Genomic DNA, 27024 nt, shown 5'->3' on the forward strand with positions numbered 1-27024 from the left:
ATGAGGGGAGGGAAGCATTCCTCTGTCTGACCCCTGCTCTCACTAAACCACCATCATGTATACATCAGACAAGTGCTAACCATGAGGGTATAATAACACAGACCTGGTAAGAGAAACAGATAGTACACCCAGTCCTGAGAGGACAATGGTGCTCCCAGTCCTGGTGTTTTGAGTTCACAATGCTTTGTTTGCTACCTTAGTCCAGGAGGTACCCAAAACTGGCCACCGGCATCTTGATTCCTGCTGTTTAGTTTTTGCAATAAAGCTATGAACTACTCATATGAGCAGCAAAATTACACATAACCACGCTAAGCACAACAATGAAAACCCTCCACTGATTGGCCACACTGGTGTGTGATTGACACTGGCTTATGGTCAGCAAACTTCTCAGAACCAAAGGCAAGGATGCTCATTGGCTGAAACTTTAGCTTTAAGCTGTTGTTTCAGAACTTCCTGTTTAAGTTGTGTGAGTGTGTGTGTATTTTTTATCTGGTCATTATTAGCATGGTCTATAAAAATGTGTGTGTATGTTTTTTGGTGTGCACTGTGTGAAACAACATGAGAGTGAGAGCAAATGTGTGTGTGTGTGTATGTGTGTGTGTGTGTGTGTGTGTGTGAGAGAGAGAGAGAGAGAGAGAGAGAGAGAGAGAGAGAGAGAGAGGGTGTGTGCTGCATGTACAAGTGTCTGTGTGTGTGTGTGTGAGTCTATGAGCGTGGTCCCGACTGTATGCCCCTGTGAGAGTCCCTGGGAAGCGATGACTAACGTCTGCCCCTTTGTCCTGCTCCTGTAACATGATATGCCTGCCATCAGGGCAACCAGGAGAGCACTGCTTTACAGCACACATTGATCACTCTCACTGAGAGACACATATATGTGCCGTGTGGCACCAGTCACACCTTCTAATACAGAAACTAGCACAGTAGCCTAGTGTTTGTATAATAGTGATAGTAGGCTATATTTGTGAGAAGGAAGAATTTTGTGGGAAGGAAGAAATCAGTTTTCTCCTTTTTCAATTTTGTTAGATGATGGAGATTTGTGTCATGTCCAAAAAAACATTGTGAATAGACTGAGAGAGACAGGGCTGACAGACAGAAACAGCAACGTCCTTTCACGCAAGCCAGCTCAGCAGGCCTTCCCCGCCAGTTAGCGCAGTTATTGCACGGGCTCAAGAAAGGTCAGACCGCGTTTGATCAACACTTTCCCCGTGGTGCAGGCTCACGCCATCCGCACACCCGAGCTGTCAAATGTTTGGCAGGACTCACGACAGAAAAATTGTTAACATGACAGCTCATTTGAGTGACTAGGTCTAAGAGAGATGGATGACTGACACTTGCCAAACTGATCAGTCATGGCTTTAAAGGGCACAACTATTCTTTAAAAACTATATTAACATGTTGTATTAGATTTAATAATGGCGTGATGAAGCAAAATCGTGAACACTAGGCTCAGGCCCGACCAGGGGTGATAGTCCCTCTCACACGAATCGTTTTACCGCAGGTCTTAATTAAGCGAAGTATTCTCCCACTGCTTGGATCTCACATTAGAACAAGGAATTGAATGTAATGAGCTTCGACTCGGGGAAGCGAGCTGTGAGAAGTAATCGTGTGAAATAGAGTGAAATAGAGTTTTTTCCCCATTAGAACCTTTATCTGCACACGAAGTAAGTAACCTACTTTTAGCGCATCACAAATGTAAATCAGACGAATAAAGCTAATTGGTTTCAGAATTCAGGATCTAGCTCTCATCTCTCTTAATGTTTTCAAATGTAAACACGTGATACGAAAACATAACACATGATACGCGTGGAAAGCTAAAAAGTAAGCTTATAGTACTGAACAATCATTTCATTCAGCTAAGGATTGACAAGCACTATTCAGTAGCTCAAAACATTCAGTCGCGAATATTAGGGAGCACTATCAAGTTACACCACACTACGTCATCCTACGGATCACATGTCTTTTACCACTGTCAAGACGAGCAGAGTGAGTTGCAGCCGTTGAGCATAAACTCCGTTTGGCGAACGAGTCCTAGTGTTTCTTAAGGCACCAACTCAGGATGTCTTCAGCGGACGGTGAGGTTCCTGTTGGTGGAGCGACTCTCCCTGCGCGTTCTGTCTCTGTTCCTGTCCGGAGTGACGGTGTCTTGGGAGCGGAAGAGCTGTTCTAATTGGTCTCTGAATGAGGGATCATAATCTTCAGTTCCCAAGAGGGTCCGTGGATTCACCGCCCCGCGCCGTGCACACCGACTACTGTTCCTCCATTCAGTCCGAAACACGTGGATTCGGGATAAAGCTCATCTCTGCCTTCGTTTGGTAACGTTTTTTGAAGTCACCAGTGTTTGTGATTGTGTTGGATTGTGTGTGTTTTATTCGGGACGCCTGAGGAAGTTTGTCAACATTTCATAATGAGCGACCTAGAGGAGGACTTCGCAAAAATTTTGATGTTGAAGGAGGAGAGGATTCGCGATTTGGAGAGGCGTTTAGAAGAAAGAGAAGATGAAATTCATGAGCTCAAAAGAAAACTGCACAAATGCCAGTCGGTTTTGCCGAGCGCGCAGATGATCGGACCCAGGACCCGACGCGCACAGGGGATATCGGCAGAGCCGCAAACGCATCAGGACCTGTTCCGACAAACCTTCAGGAAATATGCCAAATCTGACAGGTTTGGAAACTTCTTTATTTATTTGTACTTTCAAGACTTTTGGTCTCACACCGGTCCCATTACCCAGTTGTTTATTTTACTTACGACGAATTAGTTGGTCTATGCATCACAAATAGCCCATTAAATATTATAGCCTACAGTATTGAAAGCGAGAATAGCGAGCATATGGCATGAGAACAACAATAGATTGAATTTGTATCAGGGCCAAGATAACGAGAACTGTCACTTCACGTAAACCTGCCGATGGACATGAGAAGCCTGAGCTCGTGGACCTGAAGACAAGGAATCGGCGGGGCGTGAATGGGCCATCGCTGTCATTCTGAACGAGTGATGACGGCGCATCTTTCAGTGGAGAAGAGAGGGATAGTGAGAGAGAGAGAGAGAGAGAGAGAGAGTTCATAATTGATCTGATCCATCATCACGTCCCAGCGGGATGGACGCACAGGAAACGCTGTGCATTATCGGCTTTTAGAGACAGCGCGCGCGAGAGGCTGTCTGGGTTATTTAATACGTTATTAGAAAGGCTTGTCTGACCATATGCATTGCTTCTCTTAAGGTTCTAAATGACAGAATTCTGCACTCTGTTCGCTAACATATGGTAAAGGAGCCAGCCTGGTCCATTTGTGAATGCTGGATTCTTAAAAAGTGGTAAAATGTTCAGGAGGGGTTGAAGAATCATGTAGGCTAGTTTATCTTGGCATGGTTTGTTGGGTTGTGCAGGAACCAACAAAATATTGGATGCTACTTCTACACAGGTGATGTTATATTACTATTTACACAAGCATCATTAATTAATTCATTAATTTTGACCAGCGTCCACTTGGACCTATCTTTAGCCTACCTTTCACCAGTGCACCTTTGGAACACTTCTGTTACATAAATCACATTCTAGTGGATGTGCAAAGCACAACATGTCAACAAAAAGTTCTCACATATTATAAAGGCTTGGCATTGCAACTCAAATTGACATCTATTAGGTTCAAAAACCGAACAGCTCATACAATGACCACAGGGGGGTAGCAAACGCTCGCATTAAATATATCCTATTGAAGCGGCCAACTCACACACAACTTGCGAAATAAAAAGGAGAAATAGTTCCTTCTTTGTAAGATTCTTCTATATCTATAATGAAAGTCTGTCAACTTTTGATTAGTTCAGCACCATCAGAGATATGGTATTAGTGACTTTAGGATGGACAAAAGTCCGTGTTTACAGCGATGGCTCTGTAAAGCGGGGGACTTGGGCGAGGGTTTTTGGACATGTCACCATGTTAGAGATGTTATCAGACGTGAACTTCAAGCATTTCCTGCGAAGATGAGGCTACACAGCCGCATTGGGGCTAGATAGCATCTTACACAGAGGAAAAACATTTATCAATTCAGATAGCATCTCATAACATGGGCTAATTCAAAATCAATGAGACTTGCAGTGGACTTTCATCTGATTGCCATCTGTCATGGACGGATTTGGAAGATGGAATGACTTATTATGAGGGAGTTGTTGAGTTGAGAGTTGTTGTTTCAGATGTGATCGTTCAGGCCATTTGAGGACATTAAGATAATATTAGCAAATAAGAGGCCCTCTTATTTCATTTTACATAAAGAGTAATGAAACAAAAAGTTGTAGGATATTGCATTAAAATAACTTATTAGATAAAATACATTTGCCCTTAGGAGATGTTGATAGCATAAGAAAGCCCCCATGGTCTTACATACATAATGTCCAATATGTCTCTGCTGTTGGACACACAAGGCTATTTGTGCCACTGACAGGTCCTGTTAGTCATGACGTTTTTTTCTACAGATAAACTGTTTTCTTCAGATAAACACTGGCAGAGTTGTATGAAGTATCCAAAACCCACACTTGATTAGAAGTACAGATATTTGATCAGAAAAAGACTTAAGTCAAAGTAAAAGTAATCTATAAGCGTACCACTTAAGTAAAAGTCTTAAAGTATCTATTTACAGTACTTAAGTATCAGAAGTAGCCCATTATAAAACATTCTTAAGTACTGAGAGTAGAAGTACAAAGTATGAGTAAAAGCTTTGAGGCCAGGTGGGGTGACAACCCCCTCCCTTCGCTATGCTTTTAATGAAAAAGAAAGCAGTCAGAACATTGGATTAGCTATTAAGTTCATGCAGCCCCTTCAAACTTCAAACAAAGATATGGCTGCCATTCATTTTCCTTTGCTGTTTCCTTGTATAGGCCTATAATAAAGTTTATCCAACATGTTTAGAAAGGCAGCTACATCACACTCCATAAACACATTTGCCTAAACAAATTATGCTATAAATGAAAAGCAAGCAGTTAGAATTTTAATTTAATTCAGCTCCTTACAACAGCCTAAATAGGCCTTGGTGTGCTATGTGCTAAGCCTTAACTCTGTCACTATGTCTTCGTCCTCAAAATCTTGGGGTTGCAAATATCTAACATGCTGAATGGAATTTTCATTTGCATTTTATTTAAGCCTACTTTCTACTTAATGCTGCTAATGAAAATGTGGAGTAAAAGTATACATTTAATTTGAAAAATGTAGAGAAGTAAAAGTAAAAGTAGGAAGAAACATAAAAACTCAAGTAAAGTACAGATACTCCCCATTCATACTTAAGTACCCGACTATCATATGCATTTGTCATGTATACAGACCTTACTGTCATGTACTGACCCTAGGCAGATGGGTCAGGCCCTTGAGTCGTGGATCTGCTCGAGGTTTCTTCCTATATATATCTCCAATTCTAGGGAGTTTTTCCTCGCCCCTGTTACCCATGGGCCTCTCTCTTGCTTTCCTTTTCTTCCTTTCTTTCCTTCTTTCTCTGATTGCCTACATTCTGTAAAGCGCCATGATACATGTGTTATGTTTTGGCGCTCTATAAGCACAATAAATTGAATTGAAATTGAAGTACTGTACTTAAGTATTTCTACTTAGTTACTTCACATCTCTGAACACTGGCTAATGTTATGGTGCAATTTTAAAATGAAAAAGATAATATTTCAACTCTTCTTACAGCGAGCCACAGTGAGCATAGCCTGATCCTGCCAAACAGATAAGAACTACAGTATGTTCCCTTTGTTTGATCCCTGTGATGACTGAGCTAGTGAATCATAGACTGGGTACAGGAAGAGATCCAGCTAACGCATTCAGAGAACTAGAAGGTTACAGGAAGAGATCCAGCTAACGCAAAAGTTTATAAAAGTGGTCAGTGAAACAGTCATTATGACTCATTCTTCTTTCATCTCCATTGAACCCATAAACCTCTTCAGCCTCATGTGTATTATTCAATGACATTGGCTTCAGTCACAGTCAAGGGTTGAGGCTTTATTTATGGGCAACCTGAAGTCAGGGCTCAGCCCTCGTGGGGTCACAGACGAATCATGCTCTGCTGTTGTGGGTCTGTGGCACCAGTGCAAAGCGCTGCTGCTCATCGGATTTCAGCGTATCTCATTTCCATCGATCTACAGAGGAAGAGACGCTCAGGAAGTGTAGAGAGGTGAAATTTAAAGCCTATTTCCCAGCCAGGACCTCTCAAGGGCAGTGCAGAGAGGGAAAGACAGACAGAGAGAGAGAGAAAGAGAGAGAGAGAGAGAGAGAGAGAGAGAGGCAGATGCGCTTTGATAGGTACACAAGGAAAGGCAAGTACATCAGTGCAAAAGAGCACACAAGCACACATGCACGAGATTCAGAATGGGATGTTCATAACATGCTTATCTCCAGGAGAGATCTTTTGTGCGTCGCTGTTGAGGAAAAGAAGGAGGAGGCTGAGAAGATCAGGTGTCAGCCTTGAGCCCCTGCAGATGTATTCGATTGGGGTTTTAGGTGACCCGATGGCAGTGGCTGGCCGGCGGTCAGGCAGGCAGCCCCATGAAACACTCCTGCCTCTGTCTGGAGGAAGCAGTTCTGGGGTCTGTTTTTTCACACAACGGCAGGGAGACCCTTTGATGGCTGATTCACTGTCGCCAAAAGCCTGAGGCTATTAAAGGGGGATTGTTTAAGAAAACATTCCAGGGGATTTATGGATGTATTGGTTTTTTGTATTCTTTATTGGCCGCCCAATCTTACAGCTATATACACTGTATATATTTTTTCTGTCTTCTCACACGTTATGTCCAGGCATGCAGTGTGCATGACTACATTGGTGTGACTAACAGTCTTAGACCGGTCAGTGACTCGCAGTCATCTGCCAACAAATCCATCTGTCAGCTGAACATCAGCCTGGACATCAGCTGTTTCTGCTGAGACTTGGTGTTTGTGTATGACATAACTAAATTGCACATGAATGAAGAGGGATTCTTTTGAGCATAGTGACGCTGATATGATGATCTATGCATTTTATATCTTTTATATAAGTGGGTAGAGGTGTATGTAGGCATTGCCTTTCAGTGTCAACAGAAATCAATCCACAGTGGTATTCTCGGCATGTTGGAAACCACCAGCCACAAGAGGGCGCACTGAGTCCTTTTCTGACGATGGCTCTGATTTTTTTTCCAAATGTGTGTTTGTGTTTGTGTTTGAGACAGGTCTTGTTACTGATGTATAAAGTAGTATCAATAACTACCAGTATTAATCAAATTCTTATTTAACAAGTACTGTCAAACATAGGTGTAAATGTTTCTTGGTGCAAATAAGTACAAGACAAAAGCATCAAAGACAACTCTGACAACCCTTTTTTCCAAATCTGCATCTGTGTGTGGAGGGTCACTTGCCTCTGGGGTGCGCTACTCTAATCTTGGTGAGGGATTACGGAGGAAGTAGGTCCATTTAGCTACAAAGGTACACACTGTCAACTCTATCATCCCAGCCTGAAGCACCTCCAAATGTGTGATAATTACAGAAAGATGCTCTGTTGAATTATGCTTGTGTGATACCCCTCTCTATAAACCTCTACAGTACTCCATGTGATCTCAGAATAGAACTTTTAGAAAAAAGGGAGCAAAGTATAAGTTATTTTATGTGTACATGTATGGGGAAAAAAGAGCTAATTCCTCATCAGCATTATAGGCTGATGTCTTGAACACCTGCTTGTCATTCAGTTATTGAACAACACAGGCTTGTATAACCTCTACGCCACCTCACACAAAAGCACAGTGATTAGGGAATCATAAGGAGTCTATCCATAGAACACACACATGACATTTATCATGATAGTTTATTACTAGACCAATATGATTTACTAGACTGACATGTAGGTAACTGTGAGCTACCCAGAACAATTTGAGTGTTCTGCTGAGTGCCTCTTGTGTATCTGTAGGGGGCTCTGTACCTGGAGGAAAACTCAGCAGGAGAGCTTTGTTCTGTTACCCCCCCCCCCCCCCCCCCCCATCTATATCTTCCCCAGATGGTCTGGATTCACACATACACTTCAATGCCAAGTCTGCCGCTCCTTCTGTACAAGGGCTCATTTTCTACCTAAGCATCACAGGTAGATAGAGCTGAGTCATATCATGTGGCATGTAGTGATCAGTCTTCTAGATCATAACAAAATGTCATGTGGCAAATTATATTATTGTAGCATAATGATATTTTGCATAGCAAGTGCACAATACAATTTGCTTGTTTTTCCATATGCAAAAAGGTGTCTTTTGTTTTTGCAGAACTATGAGCACATTTTTTAAACTGAACTCAAATATTTAAAATATACAATATAATGTGTTAACTTTGTATAACATAATTCCTTTGTATCATATCATATATTGTTGTTTCTCCTCAGTGTTTGGAGATAGAGATTTTCTAATCATATCGCCAAGCCCTAGGAGACTCAAAATACTTGGAGATTGTGTGTTTGTCCTCTCTCCTACACTCATATAGCTGTGTGAGGCGTCTCTCTCTCTCTCTCTCTCTCTCTCTCTGGGATGTACAAACAAGAGCAAACCACCGAAGAGTGCAGTTCACGTTGTGACACTACCAATAAGGGACGATGGGAGAATGACCTCCCTCTTGCCTTCTTATCATCTTTGCAGTTGAGGTTAAAATACTTTGGGGATAGTGCTTTAGTAGGTTACACCAGCTTATTAAAAAACCTTAACATCAGTGAAGACTTGAGACATCTGTTTTATACTGCTGCTTGCTTTTTGCTGTTTTAGCTGTTTTCTTTTTATAGAATGAATAACTTAATTACTTGGGTAACGGGCGACTAATGTGTACACGTTTAAGCTGGGTGCCTACATAAGCACTGTGGCATATCTGTGACTGAGGCACACGCACAGAGAGGTGTGAGGGCAACAGAGGTATCTGTGTTTTATCTATACTTTTGGCTATTGACATTGGCATCGCCGTTCCTCAATTACGCACGCATTTTTCACAGGCAGGGTGTTTGACGCACGAGAGAAGACAGCGTAGGTTTAGTCAGCGCGAGTGGGCTTCCATCGGTCCCGCGGCTGCTTTTACGCGCGCGGAGCTACACACACTGACCACTGTCAGCATCCAGCAGCGTGCAACTGGTTTACATACATACCCACTCGTAGTTACGCACGAAAACCCTCGATTAAAGGAGTGAGGCGTTTTTGGCGTGTGGGATAAAATCAGGAAACGTTTGGTTAGTTTGAGGTGCGAGGGGGATCTTTTTAAAGTTTCTAAAGTGCGGTTTTACTGAGACGAGAAGAGAAAGAAAGAGGGGGATACCAAAAGGAAATGGGAACGTTGCGGGACCTCCAGTACGCTCTTCAGGAGAAAATCGAGGAATTACGGCAAAGAGACGCGCTCATAGACGAACTGGAACTTGAACTCGACCAGAAAGACGAGCTGATTCAAAAACTGCAGAATGAGTTGGACAAATACCGCTCTGTGATCAAGCCTGCCACGCAGCAGGTTACTCAGAAACGCACCGAACTGCAGGAGCAGCAGCGGACCAAGCGCCAGGCGATCTCCGCTGAGCCGACTGTCTTCGACATCCAGCAGCTTAGCCATGTCACACTGCCGTTCTACTCCAAGAGCCCGAAGTAGGTTTAACTAAGTCTGTTTAACGAGTGCAGTGTGCAGAAAGTGTTTCGATACAGTTTCATCATATCACCACTTCTCATATGTAGCCTAGGCTACTTTAGCCAAGGACCCTGGAGATGGATTTCGGAGAGAGGTAGCCTACATGTCATCGGTTTATGACATGTTAATGTTACATTACATCAAAGGCGTGTATTTATAGTCAACCCTGAAACTTCTACCAATTTACTTACTTGTCATATATACTGAATAAGACATGTTTTTGTTTGTTTTGGAGTGAAGTCCTCTTGGTAATCAGTTTTGAGTTCTCTCATGCTTGGTAATCTGTTGTCATTGGCAGATGTTACATTACATTACATTTAGCAGACACTTCTTGACCAACCACTGACTTCTTGGCAATGTTCACAAACCAGAGCCAAGTACTCAACATTCTCTTGCATGCAGCTGTTGGTGGTATCAGCATTCATCAAAAATAACAGACCAAGTGTTGATAGAAATGTCTTTTCCTCTGTTTTTCAGTTATGATGCACAAATACACTGAGTTCTTTCTGAGCTTTGACACAGCTTTGCCAGGTGTGTTTAATCAATCCTGATAAGAGATCCTGTAGGGCCATATGTCTCGTGGCTACATAGTTTAGGGTGTCCTGTGTTCAACCTTTATCTACTTTTGTTATACCAAGTCCATAAATCCTGATTTATTTAATGTAGTGTTGACCAGAAACATTTTTGTTTTACACAAGCGATTTCTTCCCAGTATATCTGCTAAGTACAGATGATGTCCTCACCTGCCTGCAGCCACAAACCTGTGACATTTCACCTGTGACGTAAAAAAATATCACACAGTGGTCACTAGCAGATTTTGCTTCTCACCAAGGGCATGGTGGGATACCAGATGTGAAAGAAAATAAAGAGAAAGTCGCACACTCTGCTCCACGTTTTAATGTTAAAGTGACGTTTCGGCCGTCTGGCCTTCTTCAAACTTAGGGATACCAGATGTGACCACCATCACCACCCCGTCTCAAACCTACTGTCGACAAAACTATAGCCAGAGACTTTCTAATGAGGAGACACAGCACTCAAAAAATCCTCCATAGAAATGCATGGGGTTAGTTTGTAATGCCAATATGGCAGTTGTCTACACATATCCCGCACCCCTTCCATGGCAAAAAAGTCGACGTGAATACATTGTGCCAATCATGTGGTGTGTTGTGAATACATTGTGCCAATCATGTGTTGTGATCTCACCGCTGGAACAAGGTTGGCATTGTGAAGCCTTGCACACGCGCATTTCTGCCTAAATAGATGCCCGATAAGTGCCCAAAAAGCGTTACAATATGGCTGCCTAATGGAGGGACTTGCCTAAAAGGACTTTGTTATAGCCATGTCACCTGTGTACTATGTGTGAGAAAGAATGTGTATGCATGGGTGTATGTGTACTGAGTGTGTGTGTGTGTGTGTGTGTGTTTGTGTGTGTGTGTGTGTGTGTGTGTGTGTGTGTTGGTTTGTGAGTGAGTGAATGTTAGAGAGACCAAGAGAGAAAGAGAGAATGTTATTTAAAGAAGAGAGATCCATTAATCTGTGTTACACCTGTCGCTGCTTTTGGGGGACACAGCTGGGAGGCACATTAATCCACTGGCCCCATTTTTCTGTTTTGTGTGCTATATAAATGCGTCCAATTTCACAGAACTGTTTGTATGTGTGTCTCTGTGAGGTTTTGCATTTTTGCACACATGATGTAAACATGTAGAATGACTGTGTTTTTCTTGTAAAGTGGTGTAGTTTATATGCCTCAAATAGGATGGTTGGCAACACATTTGTTATGCTGGTTGTTTATGGACTAGAAAGGATCACTCAATAATTTACCTGAAATGTTTTGGGTACTTTATTCATAACAGTGAGGAATCCTCATGTACTGTACGGTGTAAAATTATTATTTACTAACTAAAGGAAACTAATGGTCAACTAAAAATCGGTCTTCATTTCTACTTGGTAAGTGTAGTGATTATTCCTTCAGTTTATTGCATTAGCCTGGTTGTTGCCTGTTAATACAGATATATTTTCCAATGTGCAGGTCCAGTGGAGAGACAGGTAACAACTGTTGTTGAATGTTGAATGTAAAAACAAACTCCCTCACTGAAATGCCATTGAGCATAACGCTAATTTTTGGCAGGTTTCACGCCATATTAGGCTAGCAGTCAGTAGTTTTGGACGCACAGTGCATGTTTTTGAAGTCAATAGCAGACCCCAGGTCAGCTGAGTCATAAAGTAGTCTTTAATCAGTCGCCCCATTTACAGTGGACACTGATACAAAAACTAGACAAAAATGATTTCTTTGGCCAGCTGAAACAATTCCACAAACACACTGATCTGATTAATTGGTTTGTCTGGTTGATCTGAATCTTTGGACTCATTTCTATTGATTAACTTTGATGTAGGCTATCCTTAGTACTTCTCTCCAACGTCTTTGATGTAGGCTATCCTTAGTACTTCTCTCCAACGTCTTTGATGTAGGCTATCCTTAGTACTTCTCTCCAACGTCTTTGATGTAGGCTATCCTTAGTACTTCTCTCCAACGTCTTTGATGTAGGCTATCCTTAGTACTTCTCTCCAACGTCTTTGATGTAGGCTATCCTTAGTACTTCTCTCCAACGTCTTTGATGTAGGCTATCCTTAGTACTTCTCTCCAACGTCTTTGATGTAGGCTATCCTTAGTACTTCTCTCCAACGTCTTTGTCTCCACATCTCATGAAAGAGTTCAAAAGTGCAGTGCAGACTGTGCTGCGCAGTGGGGACCAAAGGTAGCCATGTTGGAGAATGGAGCCAACTTATGTGATAAACAACATATAAATACCTCTGAAAAACAAACAAACAAAAACAGGTAAACTGAGGAATTGCATCAGCCGCCAGTTCAAGCCTAGTCTAGTGTTTTCTGTTTATGTTTCCTTTCTTAAAAGGGACAATGTGCTTTGATTAACATGCTCGCTGAAGTCAGACATCTAAATGTACTAGATGTAGCACTGCAGGCTTGTACTGTAATTTCCCTATTAGCCGCAGTTTATACCTTGATTTTGCAAAATTTCTTCACCTATGAGGTTAATACACAGGGGCAGTTAATATGGTATTAATATGTTTTAGTTCAATGTGCTAATACACAGGAAATTACTGTATAGTTAAGACTATGAAGTAAAGCCTATTATTTGGGCTTTGGTTGCTGGCTGATGCTTTCACTCACATGAGTGTAGACTTTCTGTTCAATTTAAGTCATTATAGCACTATTAGCCATTGACTCTGGAGTTTTACAGAATTATTATGTGGTAGCTAAAGGAAACTAATGGTCAACTAACATTCCTGGTCCTCATTTCTACTTAGTAAATGTAGTGAATATTTCTTCATTTCATTGCATCAGCCTGGTTGCTGCCTGTTAATGGCCTGAACGCCCTAGAGCAAACATTTGGGTGGCGTACAGTGACAAGGAAAAAGAACCCAGCGTAAAAAAAGGGGGCCCCATCTGCTTGAGTCCAGCTGGGGTGGTAAATAGCCCAAGGTGGCACAGGACAAAAGGGATGCAACATTCTTCACCGAGTCCCTAGTGGATGGTCCTGGCTACTGCTGTATGTGCGGTACTCTCGGTACCCCATATGAAAGCATGAGGCGGCACCTATTGCCCTAAAGCTAGCCTTCACTCCCAGCGCCTGGACTTTAACAGCCTCTACATGTCAAGGTGCTCATTGCTGTACACCAAACCTCTAAGCTAGCCCTAGTGCCCAAACACAGGGGCTTTATGAGTTAACTCTAGATGATGAGCTAGTCGCTTTTGTGGATGGATGTTGCTGTTGGAGATTAGTTAAGTTTGGTGAGTAGCTTTCAGTAAGCAGAGAGTCCTCAGCACCATGGGAAAGGGAAGGGACCTAGAGAAGGGAGAAGGCACTGAAAAGCGCAGATGGGAAAAGCTGGAATATGTTGCAGTACTGACGGGGGCTATACGTCAGGAGTCTGTTGAGTGCCCTCATCCTCTTAGGATAAACCCAAGTGGGACAAATAGCAGCACCCTCTCCCTCCCTCTCTCTCTCTCTCACACACACACTGACACCCATATGCACACAAAAACACATGAAGACTCTCTCTCTCTTTGTCACACTCTCTATGTCACACACACACACACACACACACACACACACACACACAGCGCTCAGGAGGTGCACTGAAAGCTAGGCTGTCGTCCTGCTCATCAGGACACGGCATTGGAATGTAAACAGCGTTGACTTAGAGTGTGTGTCGGCAAGGAGGGAGTGTGTGTGTGTGAGCCTAAATGTGATGTCTGGGTCACTGCCAGCATGAGAATGTCATCCTGTGTGTGTGTGTGTGTGTGTATGTGTGTGTGTGTGTGTGTGCATGCGTTTGAGACAGAAAGAGGGAAGGAGAGAGAAAGAGAGCATGTGCGTGTGTGTGTGAGAGAGAGTGTGTGTGTGTTTGTCTGTGTATGAGTGTGTGTGTGTGTGTGTGAGCGTTTGTGTGTGAGTCTGAAGGTAATCACAGGAGGAGTCGTTCCCCTCAACATCATTTGTTCAAATTTGGGAGATAAAAAGCCTTGAGCGTTTGGGTGCCCTTGATGTGCCCGTGCGTATGGATATCTAATCACTCCAGGGTGGGCCGAGCTGGACTGGGCGCTGGGAAGGGTGGTCATGCAGTTGGCCTGACGGGCTGATAACGGATCTCAGTGGACACGGCCGCCCCCTCATTATTCATTCCAATAGGAGTCAGAAAAGTCATAAGTTGCTTAGCAACCAGAGACTCGCTGATCACAGGAAGCCCTTCCTCTTTCCTAATGATACTCTCTTTCTCTCTTTTGGCTGTACATCTCCCACTCTCTCTCTTTTTGGTGAGACTCTTTCTCTTTTGGTGAGACTGTATGTCTCTCTCAATTCAATTCAATCTTTCTCTTTAGCTCTCTCTCTCTCTCTCTCTCTCTCTCTCTCCTGTGGGCGTCTGTGTGGAGGTATTCCTACACTTGGTGAATGCTATATCATTTATAGTGACAGTCCTAGGGATTAGGGATTCTCTGTATTTATAAAGGTGTGTAATGTGTGTGTGTGTGTGTGTGTGTGTGTGTGTGTGTGTGTGTTAGGGCTGGGACAACGCGTCGACGTAATCGAAGAGGTCGACGCAAAAAAATACGTCGACGCAAAATATGAGCGTCGATTCGTCAAGCATAACGTGTGCTGCTAAATATTTTTAATTTTACACCTTCAGTGTTTTCCATACGTTGACTAATCTGTGGCTGGGCACCACGAAATCAAAACCGGCCACCACACATTGATATTCTATGTTGTAGGCCTGCTATTTAAATTAAAGATAAGATAAAATAATTTCATTGAGCTGCACTTTTTACTCACACAGCCTTTCCTCGCCCCGCCTGCTCTCTCTCGTAACGAGCCCGCTGCTCCTCCTCTGCATTTGCATTTAACAAAATATTCACGATTGTTGAAGGATTGTTGTTGCCACATAGAAGCACTGCATAGAACCATAGACAGTAAAAGAAATAGAACACAGTGGGCTAAATTGCTATTAAAACCGCTTAGCATCGTGACCATGCCGCGCAAATTTGTTCAAAACCGCCGCATTAAAGTTAAAGTAAACTCTGCTAAGGTCTTATCACAACATAGTACATTGAGGAGACTAAACGAAGTTAAGTTACAGCAGTGGTCCCCAAACTACGGCCCGCCACCTCATTTTGGGTGGCCCCCCAAAACATGTCCGTGGTATATAGCATCTGGCCCGCAGGGGAGTACGACATCGTCAAACTATAACATGGATAATTTCCCCCATTCATTCTCTATGGCGGGTCTTAACAGTACACGTGTAATACTCTTTTTGTCCACTGGTGGTTGTCTTGGCGCTGTTTCGCGTTTACCATCGAAAACGGAATGAAATGTAGGCCTACCTGCAAACTATGTAAGAGGCCTATTGCTGACTGCATCAGTGCTCAAAGTATTCTAAAAGTTTATCAATTCATTGTTAATAACTAAATAACTTCTATTCAAGTCATATTTCTGGGACTTCCTGGGATAACTATTTCTATTTTTTATTCACTCGGTCAAATGTTCATCCAAATTCACAATTCACAAAGTTCTCATCAGGTGAGTGAAAGTTAGAATGGTGGTCATTCCAGATGTTTTTGCCAGCACTTCATAAAACTCATAGTTTGAGAACTTTAAATTATTTGTAGGATATTGCTTGTTCACAACTTGAGCTGTTTATGCAAAGACAGAGTTCAGAGTTCATTTTAAATAAGATATACTTTTGGGACTCCCTGCTAATACTTTTGTCTAAGTCTTTTTATTAGTATTCATTTCATTTCATTTCATTTGAGCTACATTTTACATGGCATGATGGCAATATAAACACAGCTAACAATGGTATTAAATTGCAGTAGCCTATGATTAAATGTAATGGAATATTCAACTAAGGTAGATTGTTGTTGTTCACAGCACTAAACTATTTATGGTTACTGATATACTCCGAGTCTCTGGCCCTCTCTTAGTGCCAGGCATAGTGAGCTGGCCCTCAGAAGAAAAAGTTTGGGGACCACTGAGTTACAGTATGCAATCAAGCAGTAGCCCTATCTCAAAGCTAACGTTAGAATACTGTTTGGATGTCAAGTTTAGCATGCTTACTTGCAGCTGCTTGTATTACTCATGCAGGGCTCATTTTATTGACTCTGTTTGCAAAATCCCGATGGAAATGGAAAAGTGTTTTCCAAGACTCAAAAGTGCTTGTCCAAAGGAGAAGTCCGAACTGTTATTTGAACTAACTACGTTATGAATTGCATCCACACATCAGCAGCCTTTTAACTGTGTTAATGTTAATTGCAAGGATTCCCACACGAACGTCTTAAAATGACAGGCACTCAATTAGACATAGCCTACTGAACTTTATTGAATGCTTTGCACTTGTAGTTACTTGCACTTCAGTCTTTTATTTTGGAATCTTAAGAGCAATAAACATATATTGCAATGTTTTCATGAATTCAATGTTTTTTCATTCAGATATGTAAATAAACATGTATACGTTGCTATTAGTGAATTAATGGGGAGATAATCAATAATCGAATCGAATCGAAATCGAATCGGACTGAAAAAATGAATCGTTAGATTAATCGATGCATCGAAAAAATAATCGCTAGATTAATCGTTTAAAAAATAATAGTTTATCCCAGCCCTAGTGTGTGTGTGTGTGTGTGCGTGTGTGTGTGTGTGTGTGTGTGTGTGTGTGTGTGTGTGTGAATGTGTGTGTGTGTAAATGTGTGTGTGTCAGATTGTGCTTCAGTATACACTGCTAGTGGTAGTTAAAAAGTCCTCTGTCTTCCGTGTTGCTGGTCTGTGCATGCTTATCTAGTGATACTGTTTGTGATTGTGCATATCTTACTTATATGTTAGGAAAACAAACACAGGAAATTATAGCACATTACAGTTCTGTTGCCAGTGTTAGATTTTAGTGGTTTTCTGTATGTCATTATTTTGGTTCTTTGTTTAATACTGCAGAAACTGAGGGGACAGGATGTTTATTGTAAGCAGACAGAATGTTGTCACCTTACAATAGCAAATGGTGTACCTAAATAATTGTTCCCCCACAAGAGACATCTTAATTGAATAAGGCTATATCACTACCCACTTCCCCCCCTCCAATTTGACCCCACACATGAATGTATATTCTGGTATTATAATTAGACAGGAGTTTCCCAGATCTTGGCTTCAGTTTCTTACCTTGGCTTCACCTTGCAACACTGTGCTGTGCTGTGCGTACAACAGGGTTACCAGAACTTGTTGTGACATCCAGAATAAAGAACTATTCTTTCGCAAGCCAGCCTCAAGTTTTACCTACTCTTAACTACACTGGAACCTATACTCGGTCAACTGTGTCTCCATTTGGGATTAAGGAGACAATTTTAATAGCATTCTTCACCAGCATATGTCTTGCCCATGGATATTGGAATCTATGTTCTGTTTTGGCCTTTTATGTATATTTCTTTTTTATATGAAAATATGATTAGTGCAATATTAAGCTCAGTGGAGTAATGGTCAGAAGGCACTTGAGATTGTGCATTGTGCCCTTGGACTGGCCACTTTATATGCATCATGTCAAGTCACACAGCTGTAAGATGGATACTAGTTTCAGCTGGAGGTTACCCAGCAATGGACTGGTGTTTACTCTGCTTGAGTCTGCTTCTGCACCACAGAAACCGTGTGTAAACCTCAGGCTGGTATGCCACCATGGCTAGAGAAGGATTAACACATAGCCACCATGTCTTCCCCCCAGTCTTTGCATGATAGCGAAGTGAGGAGTGATGGGAAGCGACAATGCCACATGTTCCCTTTAAGCGCCTCGTTACCTCGTGCAAACGTTTAATCCCTGTGTGCGTACTGAGAAGCCTTGCGTAGCCTGTGGCTGCAGGCAGGGCGGCCAACTGTGTTGATGAGATGCACACACTGTCACATATGCATGTTTTTGTTTCCCCTACTGCCCAGAGGCACATGATGCACAAGAGGTGTGTGTGTGTGTGTGTGTGTGTGTGTGTGTGTGTGTGGTGTGGTGTGGGGTGGGGTTGCACCTCTAATGTGTGATGTTTTTGTAAGCCCTCGGAGGTGTTCATTCAAATGTGACGGCGTGAAAAGGTTATGTTACATATTCAACAGTGCACATTTTGCATATCACCTGTCAAGAGGTTTCATGTATGTTTGGAGGCTCTCTCTCTCTCTCTCTCTCTCTCTCTCTTTCTCTCTGTCTCTCTCTCTCTCTCTCTCTCTCTCTCTCTCTCTCTCTGTAATTAGGCACTTGATTGTAAAATAGAGTAAAAGAATCCAGTACAGATATTGTACTGTACACATTTCCTGTGTTGAATGCCTAATCTGTTTCATGAACATTCAGCAGAAAGTTTTACTGGTATGTATGTAACTTTTAACTCATGTCATCCTAGCTGAAACAGGGCAACAATAATGCTACAGAAGACTTATGCCAATTATTTATACAAAGTCTGTATTAAAGGTTGTATCTGCGATGGCGGGGTAACTTCACTTCTGTTGATGTTCAAACAAAACAGAGAGCTAGCTCGCTACTTCCTCCCCCTCCCTCCTGTGCAATTGAAACTCTCCTAAACGCACATCTCGTCGGTTATTGTTTGGAATACTTTATTTTGCCTTTGAGTGGTTGCCAACACTTGTTGGTAACAATTGTTTTTGTGTGCAGATCTCTGAGCCTAGGCTGCCTACACATGTTTTTTTGATGGCCTGCTTATGGGGCAGGCAGCCAGCGGATCGTTAGGAAAGATTAGATAAATGTGATAATTTATGTTTGGGCCTTTTTTGGGCCTGAAATCGCTGATACAACCTTTAAGGATCATTGCACATTTCATTATTGAATTTTTTCTTATTCTTACTCAGTAGGTCATTGGTCTTAGTCTTGCTAAATCCTTTATAGATTCCTGATACACTGTCTGGATATGTGTTTTATAGTGAATAGTAACATAGTAAGGCAATGTATTAGAACGCTATAAAGTTTGTATTTTCATCCATACCATATATTAGTAACCTGAAATCAAAACCAACTAGTTGCTTATTAAAGATTTACCAAGAATAAATCACCTTTTCAGTGAAAATGAGAAACTGTTGAATAAAGACCTAATAACTGTGTAATGACACTTAATATAGACTTGAACACTAATACATACATTATTAGTTATATTAGTGTACAACGTACAATGTATTACTGTCTAACATGTGTCCCTTAAAATAAAGTGTTACTGACTTCATATAGTCATTGACCATAAAGGAGATAAGTGCCCAGTGCCAAGACACAGGTCATACATAGCTAGCTATACAGTTGCTAGATAGAAGAGGAAAGGGCACAAATTGTTGCATAATATAAAAAAAAAACATTGGTACATGTCCACAAAAATATGCTTTCTGTAATAAGCATATACAAAAACTTCAAAACCAGTATTTTTCCAGACAAAGTAAATAGTTGGGCATTCTTGCTTGATGGGTGGTGGGTTCCAACAGAGTTTGGCACTGAGGGACCTCACGCTGTTTGGAAAACAAACTGCATGAGTCTCTTCTGCAGTCTAATCACACGTGGACACACAGGCCAGTTTTAGTCATTAGGAGCCTTATAAACAACACAACAGTCACGCTGCCAGCCATCCCCGCTTTAAGAACACCCATTTTTCTGATCTCCGTTCTGGCGTCCACACACACACAGACACACAGACACACACACACACACACACACATACACACACACACACACACACACGTAACACGGTTGAATAGCCCACCGCTGATGGAAATGAAGTTTGCGTTCCAATCAAAAGCTAATTGTGGTGAGGCACGTAAACTCTGTGATCAGAGGGAGGTCCGACTCCCCCCTCCCCTTCTCCCCATGACAGGCGGGTGGGAGCGGTATCAGAGGGAGGTCCGAGCCCATGGCTGGCGGGTGGGAGCGGTAGAGGACATTAGGTTTTAGTCCATTTCATGTTTTGCCTGTTTTGTTCCCCAGCACCTGTTTTGCAGTTGACGAGCACTCACTCCTCTCCCTCATGACTATCTGTCTGGCCTCTAATCACGTCCCTCACTCCTCTCCCTCATGACTATCTGTCTGGCCTCTAATCACGTCCCTCACTCCTCTCCCTCATGACTATCTGTCTGGCCTCTAATCACGTCCCTCTCCGTGATTACTCCGTCCCGTCCTTCGTTGCTTTTGTTTTGTCTTCCCATTTCACCATGTTGTTGATTTTGGCTTTTTCTAAAGGCTCATGCAGAGAATGGGTAGGGTTCTTCATATCATGGGATTTTTTGCGCATCCACTCACTTTTCTCTCCCCCCTTCTTCCTCCTCCTCCCTCCTCCTCCTCCTCCTCCATGAAATGTGCAGGTCCAAGGAGTTGATCAAAGAAGCCATCCTGGATAATGACTTCATGAAGAACCTGGAGATGTCTCAGATCCAGGAGATAGTGGACTGCATGTACCCGGTGGAGTACGGCAAAGATAGCTGCATCATCAAGGAGGGCGATGTGGGCTCGCTCGTCTACGTAATGGAAGGTGAGGCCATCACACACACACACACACACACACACACACACACACACACACAGACAATACACACACCACACACATCCATTTTTAGTCTACGTAATGGAAGGTAAGGCCATCACACACACACACACACACACACACACACACACACACACACACACACACACACACACACACACACAGACAATACACACACCACACACATCCATTTTTAGTCTACGTAATGGAAGGTGAGGCCATCACACACACAAACACACATACAGACAATACACAGACCACACACATCCATTCCAATTTTGGTCCCTGTGTGTGTGTGTGTGTGTGTGTATGTGTGTGTGTGTTTGTGTATGTGTGTGTGTGTGTGTGTGTGTGTGTGTGTTGCCATCAAGCCGGGGGAAGCTCTGATTCAGCCCATTGATTCGGTGTGTTTGATATTCTGACTCAGGGGAGACTCTTAATTGATCCAATCAAAGTGTGTCACTGCCAACGAAGATTTTCTCTTTCCACTGACGCCCTGATCAATACATCATCACATCACCAAATTAGAGCCCATCTGTCTTCGCGAGACTCTCCGAATCACTTGATAAAACCGTCATAATCAGACCGTTAGTCACTGCTGCCCCTCGCACCACCATTTGTCCCATCCAACATGACATGGCATATAACTCTGCACACTGTTATTATTCCTTGCATTTGTGGAAGGGAGCAGGGCCAGCGTGATTGGTTTCGCTTTGTTACACTCTGTCTTCTGTCTCTTGAGCGAATCATTAAGACCACACCATGACTGGGATTATACATGCAAAGCAATGCGAACAGACAGGGGACTTAATGAGGAGAATGAAGTCATCTTACTGTAACATTCAGCCATTCTGCAAAAAAACAAAAACAAAAACAAATAAAAAACTGTGATGACACAAACACACAGATGTTTGCTACTAGACGAAGCAACATAAATATATCTATTTTGATCAGCACATGACTCCTCTAATAAGATCCATTTTCTGAAGTTTGTGTTACTGTCTGGTTGGAGTTGTGCATTGAAAGCTGAATTACTAAAACAACAAAAAAGAGAAAGCCACTTAAAAACTTGGGGAGGGGAGATGACATGTTTGGCTGACAAGGCAACACATTCTCAGTTTGCAAATGGAGGCAGTTATTCAGCTATGTAAACACAAGTAACATAATACATCAGAATGGATGTGCTCCATCTGTTCCATTGCTATCAGCATAACCAAGCATAAACCACACTACTGTTTGGCATAAATATTTCTTTACTTACTGCAGATAACATGTGCCAGTTTGAAACAACATCGGAGAAAGTCTTCAAAGACTCTCGAGGTTTGCTGATATCTTATCACGAAAAGCTCTGTGCCTATTTTTTTTTTATACATTAGTGTTTCCTGCATTCATTTCTCCTAATTGATTTTCCTTTTTATAACAATCACGCTCCTGCACCACCACATCCAATATTTTGGCGATAAGCAAATGTAACCTCTTAGTTTCGTTCCTCAGTCGCTTTAACACGATAACCTATTCTTCCCCAAGAGTTTGCCCCTTTTTGTCCAATCCATCTGTGTGAGTGTGTCCCACTGAATCCTAATGGGATGAAAGGAGAAGGTCCTGGAGTGCACTGGCTCTTTTAACGAAGCTTTAAGCAGTGTGATTACACAGAGAGAGGCTGGACGTACGTGAGGTCGCGCGTGAGAGACCGAGGGAGGCCGATGGCCGACGGACGGACGGAGGAGATGAGCAATCCTTTGTCTGTCTCAGGGAATGTCTGGGTTAAGTTGATTAGGGCCATTTGGACCAAATTGAACTGTCTTTGTGTTGGGGCCTTTCTTTGCCTCATCAATTTCTCCACTCATCCTCTCTGTGCAAACCTGTCTGTTTGTCTGCTTCTCACCTCTGTTCTCTCTCTCTCTCTCTCTCTCACTCAGACACACAAACACACACATTCTCTTTCTCTCACTCTCTCACACACACAAACACAGACACACATTTTCTCTCTCTCCCTCTTTCTCTCTCTCTCTCACTCACACACACAAACACAGACACACACATTCTCTCTCTTTCACTCACACACAAACACAAACACACACGTTCTCTCTTTCTCTCTCACTCTCACACACACACACAAACATATTTTCTCTTTCTCTGTTTCTTTCTCCCCTCTCTCTCTCTCTCTCACACACACACACACACACACACACACACACACACACACACGCACACACAAACTCTCTCTCTCTCTCTCTCACACACACACACACACACACACACACACACACACACACACACACACACAAACTCTCTCTCTCTCTCTCTCACACACACACACACACACACACACACACACGCACGCACACACAAACTCTCTCTCTCTCTCTCACACACACACACACACACACACACACACACACGCACACACAAACTCTCTCTCTCTCTCTCACACACACTTTCTCACCTTCCCTGCCTCTCGTTTTTCCCCCTGTTCCACTTGATCTGAGTGACAGTGAGCAGAAGGTGAAATGGAGGGCACTTGCGGTGGCGCTGTCGCTCCTGGACTTTGTGCTACCCTTGGCACATCTCGTAAACCTCTGCCAGACCTGCTCACATTAAACAGGCCAATTACAAGTCCACTTTAGCATTCTGATCCTGGAATCCTTCTCTCCAAGGGATGTGACACGGACTCAGCCCTTATTCCCATGAGTGATGAGTCCTACAACCTTCCTTATCCTGAGCTGACTTTACTGGACAGTTGGAGGGATGATGGGATACTTAGCGAGTGACGTGGTGGGTTGTCTGGAGAGACGGCTGATTGATGACCACAGTGGAACAATGGAGTGGAGGGGATCAGGCCAGCTGATAGCAGGTCTTTAAAAAAAGACTCTTGTGAATTTTAAAGTGTGTTTTTCACCTGCATGGTGTGAGGTGTCTGCGATCTGAACAACGTACAGCATGTTGGTATCTGGATTCAGTACTTTACCCTCAAACCTACAGTTTCTCCGACATCTTCCGGAGCCTTTTACTTGTTTTGAGGGTGAATCCTGTGACTCTTACCTGAGCTATTGAGGCACCGGGTCCATTGACGCGAGGCACTGGTCAGACAGCATGGACTTCATCAGTTACACTTCGGTCATGTGACGTGTCATGCTTCTGAAATGATGAATGGAACTACTAGGAATGAATGTGTGATTGGCTCTGTGTGTGTGTGTGTGTGTGTGTGTGTGTGTGTGTGTGTGTGTGTGTGTGTGTGTGTGTGTGTGTGTGTGTGCGAGTGAGTGTGTGTATGGCGTATGTGTGTGATGTGAGTGTGTGTGTGTGTTCGCACACCACAGGGAAGCTATTCATACTGCCCTGTCTAACAAAAGCAATTGGTGTCATTGTTTGGGTGGAAAGAGATTGTCACCTGCACGGTGCTCTTCATGGTGCTGCGCGGTGCTCTTCATGGTGCTGCGCGGTGCTCTTCATGGTGCTGCGCGGTGCTCTTCATGGTGCTGCGCGGTGCTCTTCATGGTGCTGTGCTGCGCGGTGCTCTTCATGGTGCTGCGCGGTGCTCTTTATGGTGCTGCGCGGTGCTCTTCATGGTGCTGTGCGGTGCTCTTCATGGTGCTGTTCTGTGCCGTGCGGGCTCTTTATAGTGCTGTGCCATGCGGCTCTTCATGCTGCTGCTATCGCTGCTCATCACCATTACCATCCTTTTCTCTTCTACTGAAGCCTCTGATGAAATCACATGAAATACAGTATTCTTTCATCTGTTCCAGAAGGTGTGTGTGTGGTGGAGGACGACAAGCTCGGCTGCAGATCACACTCACACTGCTAAGCTGCCTGTCATTTCCTGCTAGTTTTGGCACTCGTGAAATGTGAAGCTGTTATCTTTCGCACACCTGACGTTCCATACATATTTAGTCAAATTTATGGTTAATTTAATTTGCCTTCATTGTCTGTTTAATATTTTGACAGACAAACTTTCTTAGGATCCTCGGAGACACACACACACACACACACACACACACACACACCCACATGCTTCATCCATATTCTTTGTTAGACTTATGGGAAGCATAATGAAGTAGGAGAATTACACAACTTCACAGCTTTACTGAGAAAACATTCCATTAGTCTACCAAGGAAATACAATATGGGACTCTGCAACGAGGCACATTCTTATCATTTCTCTCCCCAGCTTCCACATATGCACTGTAATGACTAGTAAAATATTTAAATTGCCTGGCTGAAATGAGAAGGCCATATTCAAGTGAGGGGATGAAGATGACCAATATGATAGATGAACAAGAGCGAGCGAGGGAGGGAGGGAGGGAGGGAGAGAGAGAGAGAGAGAGAGAGACAGAGAAAAAGAGAGAGTTCATTGAGTTCAGAAGGATCACAGTACTTACTACAGATGTACACATTCATGAAGATATTTGTATGCATATCTCTCTGCATTTTTTGTTTTTCTCTTTTTGGGAACACACACACACACACACACACACACACACACACACACACACACACACACACACACACACACACTCACACTCTCCATTTACCCATTCTAAGTTGCTTTTCACCTTATCCGCTTTCAGTGCAATTTCTGTGTAAATGGCTTTTGAATGTGGAATGCAGACTAAACAGGCCCTCGTCTCTGGAACGGACCATAGTTTGTGTGGGTGTGTGGGTAACTAATAAGTCCCTCATATCGCTGGCATCCCACAGTGGTGTGTGTGTGTGTGTGTGTGTGTGTGTGTGTGTGTGTGTGTGTGTGTGTGTGTGTGTGTGTGTGTGTGTGTGTGTGTGTCTGTGTGTCTGTGTGTGTGTGTGTGGGTATGTGTGTGGGTGTGTGTGTGCAAATGCAGTTCTGTCACAAACTCCCATATACTCTTCTTAATTTACTCTTTCTTTCTTTCATGCTTTCATTTTCTTTTTGCCTTTGCAAACTGTATTTTCATCTCCACTCTCCTACAAGACCCTGAAAGAAACCAGCCCTTTATGTATGAAGAGAGCCTCCTCTCCTCTGCTGGCTTGATGGGCAAATGAGATGAGCGAGAAGCACTTAGGAGAACTAACCACTCACAGAGTGCTGGAATTACTTTCTTTAATCTGAATTTGCTAGTTGCGTCCTTATAGTTCCTTTTAAAAACAGACCACGTACAGGATTTAGCATGGAAAAAGGCTGCTGTGCTCACAAATGCAGCAAATATCCCTCTGAATTACTTCTGCTGTCAAATAGAGCCACCATAGAGTTCTACTGATTAAAGAATGTAAATGTTTTAAAGAGTGGCTTTCATTCCTTCATGGTGGGTACCATCAACCCACAGAGCTCTTACAGCCTAGAACACACAAACCATCTTGAACTGATAAACAATGTTTTGGCAGTGGTTAAGAGCTGCTAATTTAGGCTTGAAGTTATAAATAGATTTTTTACAAAGTAATTGAATTGTATTTAATTGAATTGAGTGGAAATTGCATAAACTTTTACAAGGGGCTTGTTGATTTCACAGAAAAGAGAGATGGACAAAGATAGACACAGAGAGTGAGAGAGAGAGACAGAGAGAACAAGAGAGAGAAAGAGAGAGAGAAAGAAGTGTCCTTTCAAACCTCACTAATTAGCATCTGTATCATATTGTGATGTGATATGAACAGGAAACAATATGCAGCTTTTAGTAGGCGTTAAATGTCACATTAATCTGTGTGCTAATGATGGTGCCCCCTAATTACCCCATCTAAATAAGTAAATACAGGCTCCAAGATGGCTGCCACTAATGGCAGACCTGCTGTGTGTGTGTGTGTGTGTGTGTGTGTGTTTGTGTGTGTGTGTGTGTGTGTGAGAGAGAGAGAGAGAGAGAGAGAGAGATTTTATTGGGAAGGAAGACATTGTTTCTCAAAATATTGTTGCTCCTTTCTTTTTGTGAGAGGCAGAGTACTTTGTCCTTTCAGTTTAAATGCTAGACGTGGTATAGATCAATCAGAAAAACAACACCAACCACACAATGGGTATGAGGATGTTATTGTGCCATATATTCCCATTCTCACTCTGCCTCTCAGCTTAAATGTTGTAATCATCTTGTGTTCTTCCCTCTTCGAGTCTGAAGGTTGTGTTTGTGTCTGTTGCACACAAATAATCCTGCCTAATGACTTTGACACTTCCAATATGGAGGAATAATGGCGTTGCAATCACAATCCACAGGAACCCTTTTAATTATTCAGCACTAATAGGTTTAAACAATAAGGCTTTATCTGGGTGTGTCAGTATCAGAATATCAATACAGGGAAAGTATCCATATAAGAAAATAATCAGGGAAATCAGTGGATCTCATATTTGAAAGGATTCCATTCTTACTCTGAA

The 27024-nt window shown here is 42.7% G+C and overlaps 1 protein-coding gene across 3 annotated transcripts in view; it reads left to right on the forward strand.

The window, feature by feature from the left end:
- Positions 1-2181: 2181 nt before the first annotated feature.
- The window catches only part of LOC143124078 (cGMP-dependent protein kinase 1), a 76918-nt gene continuing 52075 nt past the window's right edge, over positions 2182-27024 (forward strand). The window contains exons 1-2 of one of the 3 annotated variants that reach the window (XM_076285366.1): positions 2182-2661; positions 20518-20684. In XM_076285366.1, the coding sequence (XP_076141481.1) occupies positions 2405-2661; positions 20518-20684 (424 nt within the window). In that variant the 5' untranslated portion in view covers positions 2182-2404. Of the gene's footprint in view, positions 2662-8884; positions 9595-20517; positions 20685-20899; positions 20909-27024 lie in introns of those variants that run through there. The other 2 variants (XM_076285365.1, XM_076285367.1) reach the window with 2 other exon arrangements.

Source organism: Alosa pseudoharengus, unplaced genomic scaffold (genome assembly GCF_046254945.1).
Source record: "Alosa pseudoharengus isolate Yale_2024_CS ecotype anadromous, Long Island Sound unplaced genomic scaffold, YU_APseudo_1.1 YU_APseudo_1.1_scf_15, whole genome shotgun sequence".
In the NCBI taxonomy this organism is placed as follows: Eukaryota; Metazoa; Chordata; class Actinopteri; order Clupeiformes; family Clupeidae; genus Alosa; species Alosa pseudoharengus.